Raw genomic sequence first — 26763 nt, forward strand, 5'->3', positions numbered from 1 at the left:
CGCTGATCGACTGAGTGTGGTTGATTCTAACCCTGTCAGGAGGAGACTCCATCCATTCAGAACTGAATTTGACCCCCAAGAGAGGAAGGCAGCTGTTGACCCCGTCCGCCACCCAACTACCTATTAGGAAGCGGGCTGCCTTGACCGAACGCGGCTGGAGGCCAGTGAGGTGCGGAGGCCACGGGAAGGCCATCTGTTGCCCACTGGGTCACAGGAGGGTCTTCCCGGGGCTGCCAGCGGGGAGCTCTCAGGAAGGGGAGACCCAAAGTCAAAAGCACACACACCGCCTGTTTCCTTTTCCAGTTTAGATCCGCTGGAGAAGGGATCGGCTACCCACTCCAGGATTCTTGGGCTTCCCTGGTAGCTCAGCTGGCAGAGAATCAGCCTGCAATGTGGGAGACCCGGGTTCGACCCCTGGGTTGGGAAGATCCCCTGGAGGAGGGAAAGGCCACCCACTCCAGCATTCTGGCCTGGAGACTTCCGTGGGCTGGGTAGTCCATGGGGTCACAAAGAGTTGGACACGACTGAGCAACTTTCACTTCTTCTTTGCACAGATCACTCCCCGGGGTGAGAACACACTTCCTAAAGGACAGCGAGCGCTGGGGCGGCTGGCCGGGCAGTGTGTGGGGTCCCCTGGCCCCGGGGCAGGGAAAAGAGCCACGTGATAGAGAGATTAGAGGAGAGCAATGTGTTTTATTTCATGAAAATAGATTTAAAAACAGACTGTGTAAAAGAATTAAGATTCTCAATAATTTACTATTATTTACACAAGCAAATTCTGGTCATTAGTAGACTCTGTGAGGAGATGAACACGCAGAACCCAGACCCTCCCCGAGGGCAGCCGGGCACCCGCCAGGGACACTTGGTGACCTCCCGGCTCCCGTCTTCTCAGGCTGACGTGGTGGCTGCATCACTGCAAGCTTGGTGACAGGCAGGGGAATGGCCCCCGGCCGCCCGGGGCCCCAGCGTCCTCACCCCTCGCAGGAGGCCGGGTGGGCTCCATCCTCTCTGTGTCCCCCATGTGGGCACCGGTCAGCGGGTCCCCCGTGCCCGCAGCCGATACCCCACTCACGACCAACGTTCCGCCAACACCCCTGGGCTGACAGGAAGCCCATAGCTTCTGGGAAGAAGGTAGGAGGCAGGACTGGAAGCCGCACATTCTGGTCCTGGGAAACCTGGGTGAGAGAACACCCCCCGTGTCGTCCAGAACCCGGGGACCCAGCACAGTCTCACTTGAAATGTCCTGTGCGCTGGTCCAGGGAAGGCGCCTGGGGGAGGCTGGCCGGGTGTCCAGTCCTGGCCCGGGCCGTCTCGCAGGCACTTGTGGTCCGTCCAGGCTCGAGGGAGCAAGTCCTGGGTGGGCTGGGGGCAGCGCCCGGGGGGCCTCAGTCCAGAATGTCCGTCTCGAAGGGCACCAGGTGGTAGTAGGACAGGTTGGTGACGTAGGCCGCCGGGTCGTCCCCGTCCCCCAGCTCGGCAGGGAGTTCACCCCCGCCCTCAAACCTGCGCGAGGAGGCAGGCCGTGAGGCTGGGCGGGCGCCTGACCCCCGAGCACCCCAGGCGGGGAAGGGCTGCCCGCGGAGTGCAGGCTTCCGGCCCGTGAGCACAGACAGGGCAGAACCCGCGAACCCAGCTGGGCCCTGCCAGCGACAATCAGCCCACTTACAGGTGCTCCGTGGGGTCCACAGCCCCGAGCTGGTCTTTGCCGTTCGGAATACTGTGGTCAATAACGATCGTTTCCGTATTTGCTAAACAGAATCCATTGGACCTCATGATTTCTGAAAACGAGAGCAATGGGGGAGGTAATTCACAAGGGGGTCCGGGTTTGAAGTTCTGACGTTTGGGGCTCACACGTCTCCTCTCGTCCTCCTCCTCCGGCTGACGCTTCCTGGACTGCGTGCCCAGCCCTTCCCTCAGCAGACCACAAACCCCAAGAACAGGCACCGGGGGCTGGGGTTGGGGGGCATTACCAGGGCGGCAGCTGCCTGAACGCTGGCTGGCCCCCAACTGCTAACCCTGGTCAGTAAGCCCCACGCTCAGGCCTTCCACCTACCTCACTTTAAAAACGTGCTTAAAAACACTCCAGATTCCTGCTTTCCCAAGGCACCACCGTCTTCCACGCAGGCCCTGACGCACGTGGACAGCTCACAGCAGCATTCTCTGCCCCGGTCAGGCCACAGGACGCCCCGTGCTGCCATCTCGGCGGGCGTCTGATGCCCTGGTTGTCTGGGGCACCGTTTCCTTTTATTTCTTATACCATAACCATCATTTAGATTATTTTATCCCCATGGACAGATTTGCTCGTTTTAAACAAGTGAGACTGTAATTTCGTGTCTGCTTGTAATCTTTACAGGTATTTTAGGTACTCGCATCTCAGTTTTCTCAGCTTCTCTCCGTAGGAAGACACTTAGGGAAACCACACAAAAAAGAAGGCAGGAAACTAGGCTTCCTTCTCCCGCTCCCAGGACCAAATGACTGTTCATCAGACAGATTTGCCAAGTAATGGCTGAAACTTCCTCCAACTTTCTGGAGAAGGGACAGCGCACATCTCAGTGGCCCTTCCAGGTGGGCCGTTGGACCTGCCCCCCGTGAGCGGCACCAACAAGCGGCTTGTCCTCGACCTCCTCTCCCGGTGGAGCGCCCCCAGACCCCACCGCCTGAGAAAGCTCGTGAGTCAGAAGAAGGAGCCGAAAACCAGCAAGAAGTCGTGACTGTAACCGCCAAGGTCAAGGGCACCACCGGGTGCAAAGAGGAGGCTGACAAGTGCCTGAGTGGGTAGAGAGACCCACAGGGGACGGGCCCTGACAGCGGGAGCAAGACCCCCAACCTCACAGCGCAAAACGTGGGACAGCACAGAGCCACTCTTTCTTTTAAATTAAAAAACAATTGTTGGGGCCGCATTGTGCAGCACGTGGAATCTTAGTTTCCTGACTAGATTGACCCCAGCCCCCCTGCCTTGGGAGTGTGGATCTTAACCACTGGACCACCGGGGAGCCCGCAGGACCACCTTCTTTTCTGCTTTTATTAACTGACTCAAATCTGCCCCAGGAAGCATGTAAAACCTCAGCGACCTCAGCACAGCCAGCTGACAACTCCAAATCCTCTCGCCCACCCCTCTCCAGGGGAACTGGGGGGGAAAGGACCCTACAAGTGAAAACAAACATGAGTGCTGCGAGTAGCCACCTCACATAGGAATCTCCTCGCCTTTATTAACCGTGAGATTCGCAGTTCTGGAACACGGAATCTAGAAAATGGAGCCAGAGCCCGGAACACGTTTGTTGCACACCATTCCTTAATGTCGGCGAAGAGAAGCCAGCTGGGCCTCCAGGGAACTCCAGGTCTACCACTTAAGCCTGTGAAGGAGGTTACTCTTTGCTGTTTTTTAGCCTGTGAAATAGGAGAAGGCAACGGCAACCCACTCCAGTACTCTTGCCTGGAAAATCCCATGGACGGAGGAGTCTGGTGGGCTGCCGTCTATGGGGTCGCACAGAGTCGGACACGACTGAAGCGACTTAGCAGCAGCAGCAGAAGCCTGTAAAATGGGAATAACAGTGTCTATCCTAAGGGGCACTTTTGGGGGGGACGTTAAATGAGATAGTTTTTATAAAGACTCTAACAAACGCTGGTGAAAATTAAGGCTGAGACTGTACAAATGCCTGGCTAATAAAAAGTTCGGAGAAGGCAATGGCACCCCACTCCAGTACTCTTGCCTGGAAAATCCCAAGGACGGAGGAGTCTGGTGGGCTGCTGTCTGTGGGGTCGCACAGAGTCGGACACGACTGAAGTGACTTAGTAGTAATAAAAAGTTAAATTATATTTCCAGCCTTCCCAAACCTGAATACTCTGGGTTTTGTGGCTGATATCAGTTCAAAGGTGTATGCTTCCTTTTAAGCTGCACAGCTTTCTCAGAGTTGGTAACAAGCTTTTAGATTAACATGGTGTGAAGAATGTTTCCGTTTCCATCGACTCAAAGCCTCGCCAAAGAGGCCAGAGCTCTTGCCACAACCAAGGCCCCGGGAGGCGGCTGGTCCTTAAGCCACGAGCGCCTGGCGCCACCTAGTGGAGGCCTGGCCCCCAGCCGGTCAGCCTGGAGGCCTGAGTGAGGCGAGGCAGGGCTGCCCCCCAGGCGGCGGCCCCTCCCGAGAGGCAACGTCAGAGAAGTCTGGGAGGAAAGGTGGTGAGCGCGGGCCAGGGCCCTTTCAGGAGCGAGGGGAATTTAGCAGGACCGGAGTGGACGTGCATGGGCGGGCTTGCGGGAGAGAGGAGACAGGCCCGGCGGGGAGGAGGCTGAAGGCCTGTTCCGAGCAGGGCTCCGCAGTGACGGGAGACCCAGCCGGGCCACATCCTGACCTGCCTAGGACCACAGGAAATCAACAAATCAATGAGCCAGGAAGTCAGATCCGGGGTGGCCCACGTGGGTACTGACCACGTGTCCTGGGGGGAGGCCCGGCCTAGGGATCCCCGAGTCTGTGCACACCCCCAACACAGACCGACACTGGGAGCGGGGCGGCTCTCGGCGGCCAGGACCTCAGGGGCTGGCGGCGCTGCCGTAAGGAACCGTGTTATGGAAAGGACTCCTGAACTGACCCTCCTCTCATCTGGATACGTTCAGTTCTCCATTCAGTGAATGACGAAGGTACATCTTACCTCCAGTGGGAGCACCCTCCCCGACCCCCGGGGCGTGGTCCCACAGGACCTCGCCCGGGCCCAGACAAGTTCCTGGGCTCCCGGGACAGACCTCTCCCTACAAAACGCTCCTCAGAGCCTCGCCTGCAGCACCGAGGAGAGAGTCTAGCACCGCAGTGACGTGCGAAGCCTGGATTAGAGGAAGCTGCCAGTGGGCTGAGCCCCGGCTCCCCCTCGCTCCCCTGAGACCTGCAGGACAGCTGGCCATCTCCTCCCGCTGCTGACTTTTGCCAGAAGGCGCGGCCCAAGGCCCACACTGAGGAGCTACACACCGGGTGTCCCTTTCTGTCCCACCTGCCCTAAAGCCCAGAGCAAAGGCAATGCCGCGCAAGCTGAACTCGTATTTTTGCGCTTGGTGATGGATTCCAGCCATTCGCTTCAAGACGCCTCACTAATGCTTTCCTCACAGACCATTTCTTTTTTAAAAGTAAGTTCCGACTTAGACACCTTTGGAAGCAGGCAGCGGGCAAGCAGCAGGCCAGCAGGGAGACGCGCACCGTTTCACAAGGTCTGGAAGCAGCCCCTCCCCTCCGCTCCTGTCCTTCTTCGGGCCCCGAGGGGGGCAGGCGTGCCCAGCACGTGGACAGGGGCTGGGAAGGTGTCCGGGCCCCTCGGCCGCGCTGCGCTCACACCGCCCCGCCCTCCCCCGCGCTCTCACCTGAGATCTTCACCGGACTCTGAAAGCTGGGCTGGATCTTATGCACGTTGTCACTCTTTAACACCTGATCCAGGGGCGATCTCTCGAAGAAGGTGAGCACGACTTCTGACCTGGAGTACTGGGGAGAAGCATGTTCCTTCCTACATGCGTTCCCCTGCTGGCGGGATGGCCTGGGCCACGTCCCCCGCCCCGATCAGCGGCTCGGCGAGCTTGGGGGGCTCGGGGCCCAGGGAAGGCAGGATGGAGACCGTGGGAGCAACGCAGGCCAGGTCTGTGCCAGCGTTTCACACACGTCCCCCTCACTTTCCAGTAAACTGTGAGCCCCTGCTTCCGCTTCTTCCCGGGGGGAGAAAACACTGGAGCTCCCAGAGCCCAGGGAGGCGCCCTCTCCTTGGCTCCTGGCCCCGCCCCGCCCCCGAAGCCTCCAGGAGGGCGCCTGCCACCCACTGGCCCACCCAGTGCCCTGCCCCGCCCCCCGCCCGCACCCCCACCTTGCGCGGCGTGCTGATGACGGCCTTGAGAAGCTTCCCCACCTCGTTAAGCCTGGTCTCGATGTCACCCACCCAGCGCCCTGCCCTCCTGCCCGCACCCCCACCTTGCGCGGCATGCTGATGATGGCCTTGAGAAGCTTCTCCACCTCGTTGAGCCTGGTCTCAATGTCATGGGCCTCCTTGATGGCGATCAGTCCTGGGGTCGAAGCAGAAAGGCCTCCATCAGAGGAGCAGACCAGGACATGGGCTCCCAAATGAAACACAGGCCAACAGGCCGCCCGCAGCGGGGACGCCACCCTGGGGTCGCCCTCCACAGAAGGGCACTCAGCCTCGCGTGGGCCCAGTCCTGCCCTGGGAGCCTGGTCCTCAGCCCCAGTCCGGGTCTCAGCGACCCAAAGATGAAGGCATGTGCTGAAGAGGGGCCGGCTGAAATCCACAGAGGCCCCGAAGGCCTCTCCGAGTGGGACAGGCAGGCCAGCTCCATCCACACCCTGCACAGCGGGCAGGGCCAGACCCTGGCCCCGCCAGTGTCTGTGGTGGCTGCGGCCAGGGAAGCTGCCCCTCCCTGCCCCCGGTGACACAGCCAAGGCGACCACAGGGCCCTTGGAAATGGAGCCTGTACTAGAGAAGTCATTTAGATGTGGGGTTAGAAGGGAAAAACCAGATCTTTACTCAGAGAAAACCAGCATGGGCGTGACTCATGGCACCTTCCAGGAACCTGTGTTTTACCCCTCATTCCAGCTACCAGACATCCTGACTGGCTACTAGAAAGCGCAGTGTTTTGTCTTTAAAATACGAGAGCTAACAGGCGGGAGGAGAATGGGACGACAGAGGACGAGATGGCTGGATGGCATCACTGACTCGATGGACATGAGTTTGAGCAAGCTCCAGGAGTTGGTGATGGACAGGGAGGCCTGGCATGCTGCGGTCCATGGGGTCACAAAGAGTCGGACACGACCGAGCAGCTGAACTGAACAGCACAGAGAGCTGGGGTGTGTTTCCGTTTCCCCGTGAGCCGTGCAGAGCGCCGACCTTCCCAGGACCGGCCCTTCACATCAGCTTCCCAGGAGCAACACGGATTCCCAGGACATTTCACGTGACCCGGGACCCAAACCACAGAGGCTGGCATCCCAGAACTACTTTCAGTCACTGAATCTGTTTTCAGAAGTCCCGGTTTTGTCAGATAGGAGAATGGTGGTTCATTTTGCAGGCAACTCACTAAATCCACATTGAGATAAAATTAACTTCCTAAGCTGCCTGACTGAAATCCAGAGGCCCCTCGCATCAGCCGGAGTCGAGGATGTGCAGCCAAGGTCAGGAGCTGGTCCCTGAACTTCCTGGAGACAGACCAGTGCCCCTTCACCTGCGGACCCGCAGCATGCCAGGCCTCCCTGTCCATCACCAACTCACTGCTCCGCAGTGGCCTGTCTGGTCCTGACAAGCGCTCTCGGCCACGTGGGCCCAGGCGGCTGGCCGCAGACCCCAGACTCTGGTCCACACACCCTGTGCTGCCCGCCACGTGGTGCCCCAGCCATTGGCAGAGAGACGGGGTTGAGCCACTCCTCTCTCCCAGGCTGCCCGCCCCACCGCCGCCCGGCAGGCTGGGGGCAGGAGGAAGGGAAGAAGCTACACCCGGGGCAGAGTCTCAGGGTCTCAGGACACATCCTCCCAGGCCTGAGTGCTCGTTTAGAAGTCCACACACACACACACACACACACACACACACACACACACACCCCACACACATCTCCATCTTGCTCCTGCTGTGGACAAGTCTATGGAGGGAAAGAGGGATACTGCAAAAATCCTCTGAAAAGCTTTTAGAGAGGACAGTTGTAGAAATCATCCCCACGAGGTGCTTCTTTGTTCTTAGACAAGAAAACCATCACATTTCGGTTTTTATGACACCTAGAAAACTGCTGTTAAATCACTCAGGCTCACGACACGGTCGTCGTGTTTTTACATTCTGTAAGGACTAAGGTCCGTCTAGTCAAGGCTACGGTTTTTCCTGTGGTCATGTATGGATGTGAGAGTTGGACTGTGAAGAAGGCTGAGCGCCGAAGAATTGATTCTTTTGAACTGTGGTGTCGGAGAAGACTCTTGAGAGTCCCTTGGACTGCAAGGAGATCCAACCAGTCCATCCTGAAGGAGATCAGCCCTGGGATTTCTTTGGAAGGAATGATGCTAAAGCTGAAACGCCAGTACTTTGGCCACCTCATGTGAAGAGTTGACTCATTGGAAAAGACTCTGATGCTGGGAGGGACTGGGGGCAGGAGGAGAAGGGGGCGACAGAGGATGAGATGGCTGGATGGCATCACCAACTCTATGGACGTGAGTCTGAGTGAACTCTGGGAGTTGGTGATGGACAGGGAGGCCTGGCGTGCTGCGATTCACGGGGTTGCAAAGAGTCGCACACGACTGAGCGACTGAGCTGAACTGAAGGACAATACAGGAAGATTCGCCTTGTGTATGGCCAACGCACACAGCACATTTACTCCCACTTTCCAGGACGTAAAGCCCACCGTTGGGTTTATAACCAAGGGTGCCACTGAGTCGATACACACACTCTGGCCTCCGCTGACCTTCCCTTAGGGCTCCAGCATCAGAACGCAGCGCGCAGGACGCCCAGGGCAACGGGCACTTCAGACACAGCGACTGACGCAGGAGCGTGGACAGGCACACTAGAGACCATCCACTGTTTATCTGACATTCAGACTCACTGGGTACCCTGTAGCTTTACGTTCCTGGTGACCTGTTTCCAGAAGGAAGCAGAGAAAGGCAACAAGTGCCTCATCAGACTTCCAGTAACACATCAGCGTTCCGGCTCGGGGCGCAGACCCTGGGGACCCTCCCCTGCTCGCCTCATCAGCTCGGGCCCTGTGACCCCACGCCCTCATTCTCAGTAGGACCCTGTGGTTCTTGCCCCACCCCATGTCCTCAGCCTGAATTCTGTCTGTGGCAAAACTTTAGCCAATGGATAAGTTTAATCAGAGAAGTGAGAACAAGCAGGGAAAAGAAAGGAAAACAGCCAAAGGAACCTACGTAATAACGAGAGTCAGTAAGCGTGGTTGAGGAGCTTCCGTTTCTGCTCAAGAGCCACAGACAGCACTCGGAGACACCGCCTGTGAGCTGCCTTATAGACACGGAAACCCCCGCCCAGGGGGGGAGCACATGGTGGCTGGGCTGCAGCAGTGACGTGTGTGTGTGCGTGTGCGTGTGCGTACACGTGTGCTCAGCCTCAGCCGCGTCCGACTCCCTGTGACCCCACGGACTATAGCCCACCAGGCTCCTCTGTCCATGGGATTCTCCAGGCAAGAACAGTGGAGTGGGTTGCCATGCCCTCCTCCAGGGGATCTTCCCAACCCAGGGACTGACCCCGCGTCTCTTACACCTCCTGCATCGGCAGACGGGTTCTTTTCCACCAGCGCCACCTGGGAAGCCCCAGAGGGGAAGCCAAATGGTGCTCCTGGGAAACGAAAACACACTTCAGGACAAGAGGGGCTGAAGACATTTCAGCGGGGAAAGAAGCTGCCAGCATCCCTCCGGCAAGAATGCCCAGAGACCAGCCAGGAGACTGGGACCAGCGTTCCCAGGGCAAGCCCTCCTTCCTCCGAGGGAACCCGTCCACGTGAACGGCCAGGACTCTGGCCTCTTCCCAGGGCAGGGGGGCTGTGGCCAAAGGTGGAGATTCACAAGCCATAGATTCCGCTGGGTGCCTCTGAGAGGCTGCCCGCCCTCCCGTCAGAGCCCCTGTCCCAACCTCACATCAGAGCAGGGAGGGGTCACCACCAGCCACGTGGCCTCCAAGGGCCAGGCCCTCTCCAAACTGGGGTGGGGTGGGGAGGTGGGGGATGGGGAGGTGGGGGTGGGGGGGTGAGGGGTGGTGGGGAACACAACGGGTACCTGGAGCCCGCATCACCCAGGACAGACGGCGCATCGAGACCCCAGACCAAGCACACGCAGCCGGGAGCTTCCTGTTCTGCCTGCTCTGTTCTTCCTCTGTGACCGACAGCTTTGGCTTTTACTGACTGGTACCGCTCTTCCAAATGTCACTTGTTTACAGTAGGATTTTTAATTTTATTTTTTTAAAAATGTGCTGACGTACAATAATTTGGGATTATCTAGGAACGTTAGCTTTTGTATTTCAAATATTGTTGATGGAGCAAAAACTGTGACAATCTTGTTTGACCCAGATTTACTGAGATCGCGGTTCTAAAAACTGCAGGAGGGTAAGGTGGTTTTGAATTTGGAAGGCTGGGCAGAGAAACTCCAAGGCCTCTTGATTATGGGCTGCTGTCATTCCAGGGCCAGCCAGCAGAGGGCTCCAGCAGCCCGCGAGGACCCGCCGCATCCACGTCGTCCTCGCAGGAAACTGACTCGGAACACTTCACCTTCCTGGAAAATTGTCTCGTTTCTGATAAAGCACAGTCACTAATACAACCTCAATCTTAAAAGTTCACTCTACACAGCTTCTGATGTGAGAAATTTATCCAGACGTCACCCAAAACAGTTAACAATTTGAAACCCAAAGACTGATAACAAGACTGTATGTAAATTTCAGTATGTTGATTTCACATCCTTTTGGGGGGTTAAAATTCAGGCTAGAGCAGCCAGGGGGCCCTTTCTGTCCCAACTGGCGCAGTCTTGAGGAGCGAGGCCAGGACATGAGCTTCTGTGAGTTCCAGGGTAGGTCTTTCTACGAACACCAACACCGACGCATTCTCAGAACCCAAACTGAACACCCTGGTACAAGCGCAAAGGTCAGGCTCTGAGCCGCAGACACCTGGCCCCACGTCCCACATCCCTGGCGGAGGTTCCTTGCCAGCCTCCAGGGATGGGCTCGGGGCGGAATCCAGCTGAGCACCTGGGGCCCCTTCAGTTCTGGGTGTGAACACAGATCCTTCTCGGGTCAGTTGGGAAGGCGAGTCCGTTACCCAGAGAATGCAAGTCTCTCAACTGGAGACCCACGACAGAGCCCTGGGGAAATCTGTGACGTGAACTCTCCGACCGAATCAAGCAAGACGTTGCATTTCAAAAGTCCACCCTTCACTGTCCGGAGAAGCAGACGGGCTGGACGAGCTGGGGGTGCAGGGTCACCTTGTCCTCACAAGAGATGCGCGTGCTTTAAGCTGTCGTTGCTGTTCGGTCGCTGCGTCGTGTCCGACTCTTCCGCGACCCCATGGACTGCAGCCTGCCGGGCTCCTCTGTCTATGGGATTTTCCAGCCAAGAACACTGGAGTAGGTTGCCACTTCCTTCTCCAGGTGGTTTTTCCCAACCCAGGGATCGAGTCTGCTTCTCTTGCACTAGCAGGCAGATTCTTGACCACTGAGCCCCCAGGGAGTGTAACACAAATTTTGGAAGCAAAGCGTTTTAAATTTTCCGGGAAAACCCTCCATGATAACTTCCTAAATATGTGTTGTCTGTATGGACAGGCAGGGTAAAAGCAGCGGGGACTCACTCAGGGAGCGCGAGCTAACCCAGGTGATTCCTCTTCATTACACTCAGCGTCCAGCCCGCAGCCAGCTCGCCCCAGGCGGACTGCGGCCTCTCACTCCAGGGGCGGGCTCCGGTCTCTGCCCTGGGCTCCCCTGCTGCACACGGGGCTCGGGAGCCGGCTGCGGGAAGACTCCTTGGCTTCTTCCCACGCCTGTGAGGTGCTCCCCTCGCACCAAGCCCTCCTTCCCCAGGCCGCCTCCTTCTCCTCCAAACGCGAGCAGAATTCCTTACTCAGCTTCACACTCAGCATGCCTAAGGAGACACTCGCGGAGCCTTAGTTTGCCTTAAAACTCGGAAGGAATTTCAGGAATAAACGGCACCCGCCCCAGGCCCTCAAACAGGAAGCCCTGGGCTGTGTCAGGGGACGGGCACCGGGTGCCAAGACCCTGCCCCGGGCTGGCTGGGACGATGCCCATGAGACCCAGGTGACCACAGGGAGGCGTCCCCAGCGGGGCGCGGCAGGGGACTTCCCGGGAGCCTCTTTTCAGCCTGGCGACCAGAAGGGCTGGTGGAAGTCCCCGGTCACCCAGGAAGTGAACATGAACAAAAGCGCCCACAAGAACAATTTTAGTGGGACGATGATACCAAGCCCTGGCAATGCCGAGTCCTTCCTCAGGGTCCCCGACTCACCCTGCTGACAGCCGCTGGGCTGCACCGGGGCCCGGGGTCCCCATGGGGGCATCACTCCCGCAGCCCCTCCTGCAGCTCCAGGCGGAGCCACCCACCGGTCTCAGGGTTCGGCCATCACCGCACACCCACCTTCCCTGGCTTTGAAGGCCCCCAACCACAGGCACCTTCTGCCTCTTGGGAAAGCATGGTTAAAACACACAGCGGAGCCACAGCAGGCTCACGCTATTTTACAAAGAGAAGAGGACCGCGTCCCGGGGGCCAGCCCCAGGGCAGCCGGACGCTACCAGCAGGGCCCGGTGCTGAGAGGCAGAGCCAGGCCTCCCCGTGGACGTCTGGTGGGAAGTGATCACGGCTGAGAAGCTCCAGAGCCAGCAACGGCCGTGAGCTTCTGACCACTCCTTCCCCAACTGGGAGCTGGCCCGGTTCACCTGGGCCCACGGCACAGCTAGGACCACGGGCCGCATGCCACCGACGGGGGCGGAGTGTCTGGGGCCCGGGCAGGGGGCTCGGAGCGACAGCCGGGGTGGGTTCGGGAAGGAAACCGAGCATTAGGAAGGGAGCGACAGCGGCTCCCAGGAGGCGGGTGTGGCCGTCTCAGGACCCGGGGGACGGCAGAGCCGCACAGCTGAAGCCAGGTGCCCTATATAAGGAAGAGGTTCAAAACTAGGCCTGTGAAGCAGGGAGCCCCCAAAACGCCCCAGAGAAGGGAAAGCAGCCCCCTCACTGGAAGAGGGGGACCCCCTGCAGGGAAGTCAGGCTGGGGGCCACGCCGGGTGTGGGCAGGGCAGAACCCCAGCCCCAGTGTGGCGTCCGTTGGGTGGGAGAAGGTGGCCTTCAAGCCGCTGCTCCGCGGCCCGGAGCCCTGCAGCTGCTGCTGTTTTCAGCCACTGTCACCAAGAAAGTGAAATTGGGGTCCTGCAGTTGGCCCCCAAATCAGATAGCGATCTCCCCCCTTGTGTGGGGAAAGCACAGAGCTCCTGCCCTGTCCGCCTGAGAGCAGGGCCTGGGAGTGAGCGCTGTCCCTGGAGCTGTCAGTGGGCAGGGGTGTCCTGGCCGGTAGGCCCCCGTCCGGGCCCAGCTGGCAGGTGCTGGACACCTTCCCTCCACCCCATGTCTGACAGATGGTCTGTGAGGACGCCGGCAGATCCAGGTCCCTGGGGGCAAGGGTGTACGGACGTCACCCCAGCACACACGCAGGCTCTCAAGGAGGGGCCTCACTTGGAGAAACGCTGGAAACTCCGCGTTCAAAGCCAGGCCCTCTGTCAGCTTCTCCCGTCGGCATTCTGCCCCCTGATGCTCCCGACAGGCACGTCTGGCCTCTCAGTAAACCCCAGGCTCTCCTTCCAAGATCAGCTGTGTTTGACCACTTTCCCGGGCTTCCCCTCGTGGCTCAAAGGGTAAAGAAAGAATCTGCCTGCAATGCAGGAGACCGGGGCTCGATCCCTGGGTCAGGAAGATCCCCTGGAGAAGGGAATGACAACTTATTCCAGTATTCCTGCCTAGAGAATCCCCATGGGCAGTGGAGCCTGGTGGGCTACAGTCCACGGGGTTGCAAAGACCAGGACACGACCGAGCGACTAAATGCCACACACATATCATCCCTGGCACCTCCCCTGGTCCTCCTCCAGCCTTTCCAGCACGGCAGCCAGACTGCCCATCCATCCAGTCCCTGCTCCCAGCCCTCCATCTCCAGCAAGAGCCTTGCACCGAGCGCAGTCTGCCGACTCCCCCTGACACACCTGCACTCTCACTGCTCAGATACCGGGGCTCAGGCCCGCCTCAGGGCCTTTGCACGTGTGTGGGCAGCCCCATCCCAGGCACTCACGTCCCTTTCTGCCCCTACCCCCACCGGCCCATCTGAAAGTGAACCCTTCCCTTGCCCCAACAAGTTACAGCTCCTCTCCTTCCCTCCTTGAATTCCTTTCTTCTGAACATGTACAACCATCTACCATATTTTTAACTTATCTTGATCATTATCAGATTCTTCAAACCGAGACACAGAATCATGAGGGCTAGGGTTTGTCTGTTTTGTTTTCTGCTGCGTCCTCAGCACCTAGAAGCTGCCTGGCACAGGGGAGGCGGACTGGGAGATGCTTGCAGAGTGGACGCAAAGCCGAAGTGTTGGTTTTACAGCAATCAGGAACCGAAGATCACCTGACCACTTTGGAAAAAAATGATCAAAATGATAAAAAAAAAAAAAAAGATCAAAATAGTCCAAAAACTCCAAGGAGTCGTTGAGGAATTCTGCATGGTTGTCTTTTAAAGCATAAACCTTTCCAGACGTGAGCAATGTAACAGGCAAGTGACCTTGCCACATCTGGTCAGGAGGCCCTGAGCCAGTATATTACACAGACGAGATTTCAGCTGGAGACGTGGCCCACCTGTGTCAGAGGGTGGGAAAGCACAGAGAGGGACGCCTCGGTCACCCAGAGATAATACGCACAGGAAGCAGCCGCCCCCCTCCCCTGGCAGGGGGACAAGGAAGCAAGGACGTGGGCATCAGATCCGGACGCAGAGGCGCGTAAGGTCAAGATGCCAAGGGAAAGGACAGAGGAAGCAGGACAAGTCCCGAGCGCCGCCTCGCCCAGACGGAAGGCCAGGGAGGCGGGTCGGCAAGCCCCGAGCCGCCACTGCACACAGGGGTTCAGTACCTCACCGGAAACACACACGTTGCACGGACAGATGGTCAAGGCAGCACCCGCACGCGCAGAATGCAGGGACCGTACACGCGCCGCACAGAACACGCTCCCACCGCAGCTCCCCAGGGACCACGGCAGCCGGCTCCACATCCCGAGTGCACGGGGGTCTCAGAGGCAGGTCGGGGCCAGGGCTGCCCCGTGCCCTGGAGGTGCCCAGTCCTCCGCTGACAACAGCCACCAGCGGCCAGGACGAGCTCTGAGAGCCAGACTTGCTCACAGAACTTTTGAAAAAGACAAGAGGGCCAATCTAACCCAGCCCAGAAATACGCAATAAGTTTAAACCGAGGGCCTCTGATGGGGACTTATACCGAGAGAACTTGCCATCTCAACACAACACACACTTCTGGATGCCTTTCGTGTGTACGGTTTGGACATCCAGTCCGTCTTTTTATGCAAACAATAAATCTGCCTGGAAATAAAGTGAACTCTCCTTTGACCTTATGGCGATGCATTTTACTCAGCAAACAACTTCCCTGGACCTACAAGGACTGAAGGAAGAACAAGGCCTTCCCGCGGGTGTGGCCCACTCGGATGGTGCTGGGCAGTGGCGTGCCTCCAAGCAGAGAACCGGGACCCAGACAGACGGTTGGTGTTGCCCTTCCTCGGCCTCCGAGGCGCTGAGCTGGCCTCGCAGGAGTCCCCCCAGTCAGATGGAGGTCTCCCCACTTGCCTCGACTGTCAAGACTCTAGCCGGGAAGATGGTTCCCACACTCCATCACGGGCCGTTAGAGAGCATGCACACCCAACCCGGGTCCTCATCTAACTGCCCCGCACCCCATCGCATGTAATACCCCCATCTTTCTGATTTTACCCTTCAGACGCTTAAACGCAGCTATGAGATCCCTTCTGCATCTTGGTTTCTCCCTGGTGACCACCCTCTTCCTGTCTCCCTGTGGGTGCCCACTCTGCAGAGGCGCTCTCTGTGCTGACACTTCAGAAACTCAGGACTGACCCAGTGCAGCCTGCACGCACAGACAGAGCTGGGAGCGTGCGGGTGCACAGCGGGTGTGGGTGTGCATGGCAGGTGTGGGTGTGCACAATGGGAGCCTGCCTGTGCATGATGGGGGCCTGTGTGTGCAAGGCAGGTGTGTGTGCATGATGGGAGTGTGCATGTGCAAGGCAGGTGTGGGTGTGCACTATAGGGGCAGGTGTGTGTGTACTTGACGGGAGTGTGTGTGTGCACGGCAGGTGTGTGTGCAAAATGGGGGCATGCGTGTGCACGGCGGGTGTGGGTGTGCATGATGGGGGCAGGGGTGTGCGTGATGGGGACATATGGGTGCAAGGTAGGTGTGTGTGTGCATGATGGGTGTGTATATGTGTGCATGACGGGGGTGCATGTATGCATGGGGGTGTGGGTGTGCACAGCGGGTCACGTGCCTCACAGTCACCCACGTTCTGCACAATGTGGGCGTGTGTGTGCACAGCAGGGGTGTGTGTATGGCGAGTCACGTGCCTCACACTCACCTGCCTTCTGCTCCGTTTCCCAGGTCCCAAAACAACTGAAGCTGTGCCCTCCTCCCGCCTGTGACCCTCGTCAGAAGCCACTGAGGGTGACGACAGAAGCCACGTCCCTGGAGGGCTTGCTGCTGCCAGACAGGGAGCACGAGTGCCAACCCGCGCAGGGAAAGGGGGCGCCCAGTCCCGCGCAGGGAAAGGGGAGGAGCCAGCCCGGAGAGCCCCGCCTCTGACACTGAGACCTGGAGGCCTGGGAGGGCATGAGGGGAGGAGGGGAAGGCAGACTCTGGGCTAGCTCTCGGGGGCACCTGTTTACTTACGGCCCTCCCCGTTCCAGAGAAGATGAAAGGCATTGAATAAAGCGCTGGTCCTTCATCTAAGCTTTCCTGATTTGGGCATCCATTTCATACAGTGAAAATACAATAATACACACACACCCCCAAACAGCGAGTCAAGGCAAACTGCTGCCATGCTTGGGATGTCACTGAACTCCCTCCAGAGCAGCCATCAGCCTGAGACTCCAGGGGCAGGGCCGGCAAACTTGCCAGCGTTGGGAGACTTGCCAAGTGACGCGTCTGCCAGAAGATGTGTCATGAGAATGAGCTAATTACCCAGATAATTCACACTCAGGGCAGGGCTGTCACCAGTGGGGGTGGAGAGTATCCCAAGACCTCAGGGAGACGCTCCCGAAGGTGCCCCTGGGCTGTGTTTACAGGACGGTGCCCGCCTGCTCAGCGGGGCAGGTAGTCCCGCTTGTAGGGTGGTGAGGGGGCCCAGCCTTCCAGCCTCAACTTCAGCCTCGGCTCCTTCTCCTCCAGCCTCCTCTCCGCGGCCCACGGGCTGGCCCTGGAGGCCGCGGAGAGGAAACGGGAAGCCACCCAGTCCCCGCGAGCCAGGAAAAGTCACAAGGCCTGGAGGAGGCGGCCCGGTTCATCAAACCCAAGGCGGACCCACCCCAGCGGCCCCTCCCCGGGAGAGACAGAGGCCGCGTGGCACCTCGCACTCGAGCTGTCGGCCACCCGGCCACCGGGGACAGGGGAAGCGGCCCCGCGGGGTAGGGGGTGCCGCCAGACAGGGCGCGTCCCCCGCGGGACGCTTTCCTTAACTCTCTCCAAGGCTCTCGCAGCCCCTCCGGCCACGGTCGCAGGGGCTGGCCGGTGGCTCGCCCGTCCCGCCTGCCTCGGCCAGCACGCAGTCTGCCGCCCGCCCGCCAGTGCTCTTCACGGTTCGGGGGCGGGCGGAGGTCTGAGGATCCCTGTCCCGTGCCGGGGGGCCGTAGGGCGGCGATCCCGGCTTAACAAGCGCCCCTGCAAGCCCGCCCTCGCACTTTACACGAACCCACTCCTGCCTCCCACACCTCGAGGCCCTCGGTCCCCGAGCCCCCCGACACCCCCAGTCCCCCAGTCCCCCAGGCCGGGCCCGCGCCCACCTTGGCGCAGCGGCGCGCGCGCCAGCTCCGGCCGGTCCTCCGGGAAGGCGTCGCGGAGGCGCTGCCACAGGCGGCCCAGGTCGGCCAGGCTGCGGTGCAGATAGAGCACGCTGCGGTCCGACCACTCGGTGCGGATCTCGAAGAACTCCTCCTCGTCGCCGCGCCGGCTGACGACAAGCCGGCGGATGCCGTTCACCCAGCAGCCGCGCACGAACATGTTCACGAGCGACGTGCCCTCAAACACCGCCGAGGCCATGCCGCGGGCCGCGCATCCCCGGCCGGCAGGGGCACGCCCGCCCGGGCCGGAGTCCACCCGCGGCCGGGGTCCGCGCTGGGTCCGTCCGGGGCCGGGAGCTGTCTGCAGCCGGGATCTATTCCGGGCCAAGGTCTGTCCGGGGTCCTCCTGCGGCCGGAGTCTATCAGGGGCCGGGGTCCGTCCGAGGTCTCTCCAGAGTCGGAGCGATCCGGGATCTGTCCGGGGTCCGTCCGGGGCCGGGAGCCGTCTGCAGCCGGGATCTATCCCGGGTCGGGGTCCGTCTGAGGTCTGTCCAGAGCTGGAGCGATCCGGGGTTTCTCCGGGGTCCGGGTTCGCCCGAGTCCGGGGACGGGCCGAGGTCCTCCGTTAACCTGTCCGGAGGCCGGCTCGGTAGGGGCCCGCCCGGGGCCGGGGGCCGCGCGCTCTCGGGGGTGGCGCGGCCACAGGCTTATAAGGCGCTTCCCATCGCGGGCGGCGCGGTCCCGACGTCGAGGCCTAGGGCGCCTCCACCGTCCCCGCCTCCGGGCGGAGGGGTGGCCTGGCCGCCGCGCCCCGCGCCGCCTCCGGAGCCCGCGCCGCTGGGGCCGCGGGTCCCCAGGCCGCGGGGCGGAGCGGAAACCCGAGCGCCGGCCCCGCCTCCGCGCCCCGCCCGCCCGCCAGCCCCCTCCCCCGGCCCTAGCCGCCGGCCCGGCCCGGAAGAGCCTGGGCCGGGCCCCGGGTGGCCACTGTTCTCGTCTCGTTTCTCGATCTTGGGAAACTCTCGGGTCAGGGGCCTACGCGCCCGACCCGACCTGCGGGAGTGGAAGCTGAACTTACGCGCGGCGGGGCGCACCGCTCCGGGGACCCGGCGCCGGGACTGTCTGCGGGTTCCCGCCGCCCGCACGTCCTCCCCGGGCCGGGCCCGAGGCCGGAGCCGCCCGCCCCGCGTCCCCCGCGCATTCCAGCCGCGCCACTGCCCGGACGCGGCAGGGGACAGACGACGCGGCGGGCCCGCGCCGGCCCCCAGGGCCCCCACCCCCGGAAGGAGAGGGAACCGCTGCTCAGAAGCGGGCCGGGCCAGCGGTGGGAGAGGGCCCCAGGGAAGAGCGTCCCCGCCTGCGCGGGGCGCGTGCTGAGCCGAGGGGTTTCGAGAGTGGCCCCGGGGCAGCTGCCGGGGGGAGAACCGGGGGTCGCAGCCGCTCGCTCCGCAGGATGGTCCTCACTGGGAGGTAACTTCAAGCCGGGTAACTTCAAGCCAGAGTTCAAGACTCGGAAGTTAGTTCAGGCGTTGGAACTCGATTGCAGAGTGTCTTGGGCGACCTCACGTCGCCCGAGGCGGGGTGGACAGACCCAGGGCGAGGCCCTTCAGCGCTTTGCACTTCTAGAAAGTCTAAAGAAGCTCGGCAGAAACTGTGGGCCCCGAAGGCCGGTTGTCGGTCACGTGATGCAACTTGTCCGAGGGGTGTGTCCCCCACACCCCCAACACACTCCCAGCACACCTTACACGCAGTCAGGACTCCAGGTTTTGCTCAGCGGCTCCAGTGACTCGCCCAGATCAGATCGTCAGCTTTCGTCCAGGTTTTCATCCAAGTTTATCTTCACCTCCTGTTTGTCTTGTGAGCTGAGAAGAGAAGGTGTTTTCCACAGGCTGGCAACCCCCTAAAGTGGCAGCAGCCCGTCTGTGCTGGTGACTGAGGGGCTGACCATGGGGTCTGCAAGAGGTACCAGAGGGTGGAGGTGGGAGGCTGGGCCGAGTATCCCCCGCCCCCCCACCACAAAGCCCCACTGAGGCCTCCCGCCTCTGTGCCCTTTCCCGCTCTGCGGCTGGGCCGGGCAGCCTCTCTGCCACCAGAGCGCAGGAGCTTTTAGGAAGTCAAGTCACCCAGTCACAGCCGACTCTTTGCAGCTTCTCTAGCCAAGAGTACTGGAGTGGGGTGCCATTTCTTTCTCCACGGGATCTTCCAGACCCAGGCATTGAACCTGGGTCTCCCACATTGCGGGCAGACTCTTTACCCTCTGAGCCACCAGGGACGCCCAGGAGCTTTTATGCATCCAGCCAAATCTTTCCTGGGAGCAATCAGGTCTTGGTTTCCCTGTTGCCTAGGAGATCTAACTTCGCGAGGCAGCCCTTCAGCTGTGCCAGACACTCTGGTCACTGAAGAGAAGGAAGCATTTTCCTGTCAGCGATGTTTGTTTAAAGAGACCTGGAACTAGAGAATAAACATAGCAACTGCCCAGAACTTACTAATCATTACAGAAATTCTGAGTAAAGCACAGTGAGCTGCCACTTTTTAATCCATTGTTTTGATACAGATTTTTAAAAATCTATTAAGAAAAATTATCCAAAATCTGAAAATGAGACCAGAAAAACAGTGATCCTTTCAACGTCCTATCAAAGGATATTTTTCAAGCCCAAGGATTACTTCCTTTTCTAGTTGAATGTACTGTTGTTTGACGCTGCGATTTACTATTAATGAAAGGCATACCAACCTGCAGATTTGTGCACAGAAGAGATGCAAATAATTTTTGTCCCAAAGGAGAGTTAACGTCAAAGGTTATAATGTACTGCCCTATAAGACACTGACCATTTTTATATCTAGCCTTGCAATCTTACTTTAATATAATCTGACTCTACAAATCCATTTCCACAAATGGTCTTTGAATCAGCTTTTTCATCTTATAAACGTCCTCAAAAATTAATGAGGTGAATAAGCTTTTGGCTCCTGTGCATGCCATATTTGTAGAAAGATATGAGAGTCGTGTTTAACTTGGAAACTTATACTTGGGAAAGTCTGACAAGAACGGGAGTTTTTGCCAGGTTATGGAGAGATATGTACCCTCCTTGAGTACTGATTTGGGGCAGCCCCTTTGGAAAGGGCTCTTTGGAAGGCAGTTTGGCAGTTGTTAAAACTGAAGACGGTGCAGTGCTGATGATCCAACAGGTCCTCGTTTAGAGTCAATCCAGAGAAACATTCCCACGTGAGCACTAAGGGAAATGTGCAGTGGTTGCCGCGGTGAGAACGTGGAATGACCTTCCACCACATACAGTGGTAGGTGCGTGTGGAGAACACTACGCAGCCGCAGAAAACGCGTCGGTCCTAAAGGTAGGGCCTGTGATTTGCTCTTTAGTCTCTCGGTTGTGTCTGACGCTTTGCCACCCCATGGACTGTAGCCCCCACCCCACCCCAGGCTCTTCTCCATGGGATTCTCCAGGAAAGAATCCTGGAGTGGGTTGCCATAGCCTCCTCCAGGGGATCTTCCCGACTCAGGGATCGAACCTGCGTCTCCTGCACTGGGAGGCAGATTCTTTACTGCTGAGCCACCAGGGGAAGCCCCGGAAACCACGTCAATGGAAAAGCTATAGGTGGAAATGGCTGGTGGGTACAGCATGGTGCTGTCAACAGTCACGACAAGTTCTTTGGCCAACCTAATAAACAGCCGGAGTGCACCCAGCGCTTGACTCCGAAAACTGGGATGAGGTCCTAGTGAGGTAACAGAAAAAGCCTGAGAAGAAAACCTCACTTGGACCTCATCCCACTTTCCAGAGTCAAGCACTGGTCCAGCCCAGCCGCCAAGTCCGGTGTGCCATCTCGTAGCTCACCTGGGCCCTCGGTCTGGATTTGCCTTTCCAGGTATCAAGCGAAAGTCTTTCTGTCATGTCCAACGCTTTGCAGCCCCACGAACTATACAGTCCGTGGAATCCTCCAGGCCAGAATACTGGAGTGGGTAGCCGTTCCCTTCCTCAGGGAGTCTTCCCAACCCAGGGATCGAACCCAGGTCTCCCGCATTGCAGGCGGATTCTTTACCGTCTTAGCCACCAGGGAAGCCCAAGAATTGAACACAAAAATGTACGAAGCCTATGTCTGTGAGGCCAGCTGGGTGGTAAAGGGCAGAAAGTGTGCTGTCAGACCTCCGAGGACCCATGTTATATAAACGTCAGGAGCAGGCACAGAGGAGGTGGGGTGGTTTCAGGTTGTGAATCAGGCTGATTGGGTAGCTGGGCGCCTGGGGCTACATGATACGCGTGAAGCAGAAACCAAGAGCAGCTCTCTGGGTCACCTGCTGGGCTGCCAAGGCAGCTAGAATTGCACAGGTGTGTCTGAGGAGCCCTGGTTGTAGGCAAGCACTTGGGAAACCAGACACTTTAATCTGATTCTTAAGAGGGAAAAACAGGAGTAAAAGACTGCATGAAATTCAAGGCCTTTACCCTCGAGGGGAGGATCGCTTCTCCATTTATTTTTCTTCAGTGGTGGTTTTGTTTGGGTTTAGATTATTTTGTTAAGCTCTATCCTTTCCCAAACCCTGGCAGTTAAGAAAGAGCAAAGCCTGGTGGTCGCTCCAGGCCACCCTCCGTGTCCCTCCCGGCCTGCATCAGACAGCACGGTGGGGAGCTGGGGGCTCCAGCCAGGAAGGGAGACTGGGTCGGGGAGGCCCTCCTGGCCCCAGAAGGACCCTAGCCCCACTGGTTCCGCCGTTTGTCACCCCTCCCACCTCCGCCACATGCAAAATTGGAGCTAGAGCGGTTTTCATCACTGCCTGTGCTTGCGATGAGTTGCATAAACTAGTTACGGGGACATCATTATTTTTGTCAGAGAAGGCAATGGCACCCCACTCCAGTACTCTTGCCTGGAAAATCCCATGGACGGGGGAGCCTGGAAAGCTGCAGTCCATGGGGTCTCTAAGAGTCGGACACAACTGAGCTACTTCACTTTCACTTTTCACTTTCATGCATTGGAGAAGGAAATGGCAACCCGCCCCAGTGTTCTTGCCTGGAGAATCCCAGGGACGGGGGAACCTGATGGGCTGCCGTCTATGGGGTCACACAGAGTCAGACACGACTGAATCGACGCAGCAGCAGCAGCAGCAGCAGCATTATTTTTGTTAACTTAGTATTGGAGTATAGTTTATTTATAATGCTGTATTAGTTTCGGGTATACTATAAAGTGGCTCAGTTATAGTATACATATATCCACTCTGTTTTAGACTCTTTCCCATGTAGGCCATTACAGAGTAGAGTTTCTTGTGCTATACAGTAGGTCATTAATAGTTATCTGTTTCATATGTAGTCATCTGTATATGTCAACCCCAATCTCCAGATTTATCCGTTCCCCCCACACACCCTGGGAATTCTGTTTTCTCTCTCTCTGACTCTGCTTCTGTTTCATAAATGAGTTTACTTGTACCATGTTTTTTAGATTGCCCGTGTAAGCAGAATCGTGTGATGTTCGTCTCTGTCTGACTTACTTCACTCTCTATGTTGCTGCAAATGGCACTGTTTCATACTTGCCTATGGCTGGGTCGTAATTCACTCTGAGTTCCGCCGCATGGGTGGTTCTGGACCCGGGAATGCGGTTCAGGACGCCTCCTGCAAACACAGCTCTTCTCTGTTCTCTGCAGATGCACGGTCCTGGCGGGGCCTCAGCACTGAGTCTTCCAGACACATTAACTGATCTGACCCTCAGAACGGCCCTCGGGGGTGGGGAGGGTAATTGCCCCTGCAGGTGAGGAAACTCGGGCTTGGGGAGGAACCGAAGTGCCCCCAAGCCCAGGACTGCCCCCTACCCAGGCCTCCCGGCTGATCACACAGCTTCCTCTGGCCGAGGTCCAGCCGCACCAGCTTCCTCCCCGGCTCCTGTCAGTCCCCGTGGGGGCCATGGGTATTGGGCTCACAGGCCTGTCGGGCTTTCACTCCGCACTGCACCCCGCCCCTCCCAGGGACTGCCGATGCCCACATCCTTCAGACCAGCACTTCTCAAGCCCTGATGGGCCTGTGACTCCCCTGGGAACTTGTGAAAGAGCAGATCCCGGTTTGGTGGGCGGAGCCGGAGGGGCTGCATTTCTGACAAGTCCCCAGGAGGTCTCAGAGCCCCTTCTCTGCAGGCGGCTCTGGATAGCAGGGCTGATCCTAGCCTCGGCCAGACCAAGAGAGTCTGGACAGTGTCAGGAGACCTGGATGCCCGCTCAGGGTGTCCTCCTCATCTCCTGACTGTAAATAAGTGTTAATTACATTTTCCTGGCTGGAATTTCATCTCCATGAGGACGGGGACTGTAACTATCTCCTGCATATCTATCTCCCCAACGCCTGACCCAGGGCCTGGCACATGATAAATGCTGAGTACCCGCTGAATGAATAAAGTGAGCAAGGGGAGGGAATGCCTGAGCCATCCCTGTCCTTCCCACCAAAGCGATCCATCCCCAACCCCCAAAAGAGACATTTTGAGAGTTCTCTATTGTTATCACTCTAATCTTATCACCAAACCCAGATCTTCCAGGAGATCCAAATCCCAGGCACTGACCCGTCTAGAAAGGAGTCATAGAGATCGTCTCTCAGGAATAGGATGGCAGAGTTTGTCTTCCTTTGTGCACTTTCCATATTTTCTGAATTCAATGCAGAAAGCGAGGGCTGCTGCAGTGATTCAAAGGACATGGAAGCATCCGTCTAAGCAGATTCTCTCTCAGCCGCTTCTCCGCTGTCACTGCAGACGCCAGGCTGGCCGGGCTGTAGTCAACCAGCGTGTCCAGTGTCTCAGTTCCTGACTCTAAAGGAAGGCAGGGCTGCAAGTGACCGAGGCTCGCGCGGGCATGAATTCTCTTTAAATCTGTCATCTTCTCCATGAGTTCCTTCTCATCCCCATCACTCCTGAGGAATCCTGACCCTATTCCTGTCGACCTCATCTCTGTGGGTTCTTGCCATCCTGAATACCATTCCAGGAGGCCCCTTTTCAGAGGATGGAATTTGTCACCTAAGGCCTGAGTAACAGACTGCTGAAGCTGAAACTCCAATACTTTGGCCACCTGATGCGAAGAACTGACTCATTGGAAAAGACCCTGATGCTGGGAAAGATTGGAGGTGGGAAGAGAAGGGGCGGCAGCGGATGAAATGGTCCGATGCCATCACTGACTCAGTGGACACGAATCTGAGCAAACTCCGGGAGACGGTGCAGGACAGGGAACCGTGGCATGCTGCAGTCCCTGGGGTCGCACAGAGCTGGACGCCTCTCAGAGATGGAACGACAGCAGTGGCAGACTTCTCTGCTGCAGCTGAGGTGCGTGCATAAGCTCAAGTCACCGTTTTTTTTAACATGACACCGAGAAAAATGAAAGGAAAACCTGACAGTTTAAGACTGTTAGCCTTCGTCACAGCACTGAATAACCCCAGTGGGAAGGGCTGCTGGAGTTCCATACTCTTCCGTTGCTCCCATTCAGTAAATAATGATCATTTGACAGTGAAATGCTTGTTGGTTGTAAAGTTATTCATGCTCCTGGGGCAGAGGTGCTGTCCTGAATGTACCTGCATGAGCTGCATCCCACAACACAGACTCTGGGTTGGTACCCAGGCAACATTTCATCCCATGAGTGAATGAAAAGGAGATGGAGGTACTCCGGGCTTGTTCAAGAAATCAGGGCGGGTGGTGGGGGGAGGTTTGGGCTGACATTTGCTTCCTTTGACGTCTGCTCACGTCTACACACCCAGCACACCCTCCACTTGGTGCGGACTCCATCCACGCTCACCATCAGCCACTGGGCATGAGGGGAGCGAGAATTCCTAGTTAAGAAGACCATGGCTGAATTCCACTGCCCCTCACTTTACAGAGCCGACATCTCTGTAATATGTGGACTAAGTTTCTATAAATTTGATTAAAATAAGCAGTAATTTGCATTTGGGGGGTGTATTTGGCCAGTCAGCCTCACCCACATAGGGAGCTTGATGTGTTCCAGCAGCTTTGCTGAGCAGGACGTCCTTTGCTTTTTGGGGGGGAGGGGAGGGAATTACATGATCTGGACTATTTAAGAGAGGAACCAAGAGGCAGTTCTGGGGCTCAGCGGGTGTTTGGAGAGGTGGGCACCCTGTCCACAGCAGAGGGCAGGCAGGGGTCCAGGAGCCCCGGTCCAGAGAGGACAGAAAGGGCAGCTCCCCAACCTGCCCCCCCGTGTGGCTCAGCCTCCGCCGGGCAGTGTGTGTGGCTGCCGTTCACCTCCTCGATGCCCGTTCCATCCCCACTCACCTCCCAGCAGCCCTGCCCCACGCACGCTGCCCGCCCCCCAGGTGGCAGCCTCTTCCTTTCCCCTGTGTCCGAAGGATAAGCTCTTCTTCTTGTCCCTTCTGTGTCCTTCCTTCTTAATCTCAAGAGCATCCTTCTGAGGTGGGAAGCCATTGTTTATTTCTCTTTGCCTTCTTGGCATGGTGAGTCTAGCTCTTCTTCAGGCTGAGTCTAAGCAAATGGGGGAAATGTACACCAGGATCACAGCTGAAGGTGTCTGTCTTACAGAGGAGTCACAGGCGACCCTCCTCTCTAGAGCGGACAACCACTTCCCGATTTCCTTTCTGGCGTTCGTGAACATCTGCTGTTTCATTCCCAGATGTGCTCACTGCAGGCAAGGCCATACCCATAAAGCCTCTCATTTTGGTCTTCTCTTTGTCTCTCCGGTTGGCCTGGGTATTAACTTCCAAGCAGCAGCCCCAGTGACTTCACTTGGCTGTCTGCACACCCCAAGTATTCCAGCTAATTGGCAAATTTCTGCTCTCCGTTCACCATCTCAGGCCTGCGAGCACCCCACCGCTGCAGCTTACACGGACACAAAGCGTTCAGTGAACTGAAACCAGAAAAAAGCTCAGGGCAACGGCACAAATGCCCACGTCTCGGTTCAGGGAGTTGGCTTTTATAGAAATAAGTACATTTGTATTAGTTGTTATGATGAATTGTTCTGACACTCACCCAGACGGGAAGATAATGAAAGTTTCTTTTCCCAAGGGCTCCTTAATTCAAACATTCAAAATGACCTGGCCTCAGCTGGCCCAGGGCAGAAGTCATAAGATTGAGAAAAATGAGTAAATACATTTTTAAAGAGACGGGGGAACCACTGCTTTCCGACTCGGGCCAGTGGTTGACCACAAGCCAGCATACGAGGAATGTTTGCTTCTTCCTTACTTAAAATTGTTTAAGTTGCTCATATAGACCCTCCGAGCTAGCAGAGAGCATGT

General features: G+C 57.9%; 2 protein-coding genes across 2 annotated transcripts; one reads left to right on the top strand and one right to left on the bottom strand.

Moving 5' to 3' along the window:
• On the bottom strand, positions 674–18367 carry PXDC1 (PX domain containing 1). The gene is made up of 5 exons (XM_013974193.2): positions 17546–18367; positions 5940–6031; positions 5345–5462; positions 1667–1778; positions 674–1503 (listed from the first exon to the last, which is right to left on the bottom strand). The coding sequence occupies exons 1-5, from the start codon at positions 17799–17801 to the stop codon at positions 1386–1388; spliced, it is 696 nt and encodes a 231-aa protein (XP_013829647.1). The 5' UTR covers positions 17802–18367; the 3' UTR covers positions 674–1385.
• Positions 17800–25012, top strand: LOC102172019 (translation initiation factor IF-2-like). The gene is made up of 3 exons (XM_018038505.1): positions 17800–17931; positions 18481–20884; positions 24174–25012. The coding sequence occupies exons 1-2, from the start codon at positions 17800–17802 to the stop codon at positions 19441–19443; spliced, it is 1095 nt and encodes a 364-aa protein (XP_017893994.1). The 3' UTR covers positions 19444–20884; positions 24174–25012.

Source organism: Capra hircus, chromosome 23 (genome assembly GCF_001704415.2).
Source record: "Capra hircus breed San Clemente chromosome 23, ASM170441v1, whole genome shotgun sequence".
Taxonomy (NCBI): Eukaryota; Metazoa; Chordata; class Mammalia; order Artiodactyla; family Bovidae; genus Capra; species Capra hircus.

Bases quoted from the DNA above. Each gene is read 5' to 3' on its own strand.
- LOC102172019 (XM_018038505.1), top strand. From the start codon at position 17,800: ATGCCGCGGGCCGCGCATCCCCGGCCGGCAGGGGCACGCCCGCCCGGG. The intron at 17,932-18,480 runs GTCTGTCCGGGG...CCCCGGCCCTAG, and splicing joins GGGATCTATTCCGGGCCAAG to CCGCCGGCCCGGCCCGGAAG.
- PXDC1 (XM_013974193.2), bottom strand. From the start codon at position 17,801: ATGGCCTCGGCGGTGTTTGAGGGCACGTCGCTCGTGAACATGTTCGTG. The intron at 1,779-5,344 runs GTGAGAGCGCGG...TCTCGTTTTCAG, and splicing joins GAGTCCGGTGAAGATCTCAG to AAATCATGAGGTCCAATGGA. The intron at 1,504-1,666 runs GTAAGTGGGCTG...CTCCTCGCGCAG, and splicing joins GTGGACCCCACGGAGCACCT to GTTTGAGGGCGGGGGTGAAC.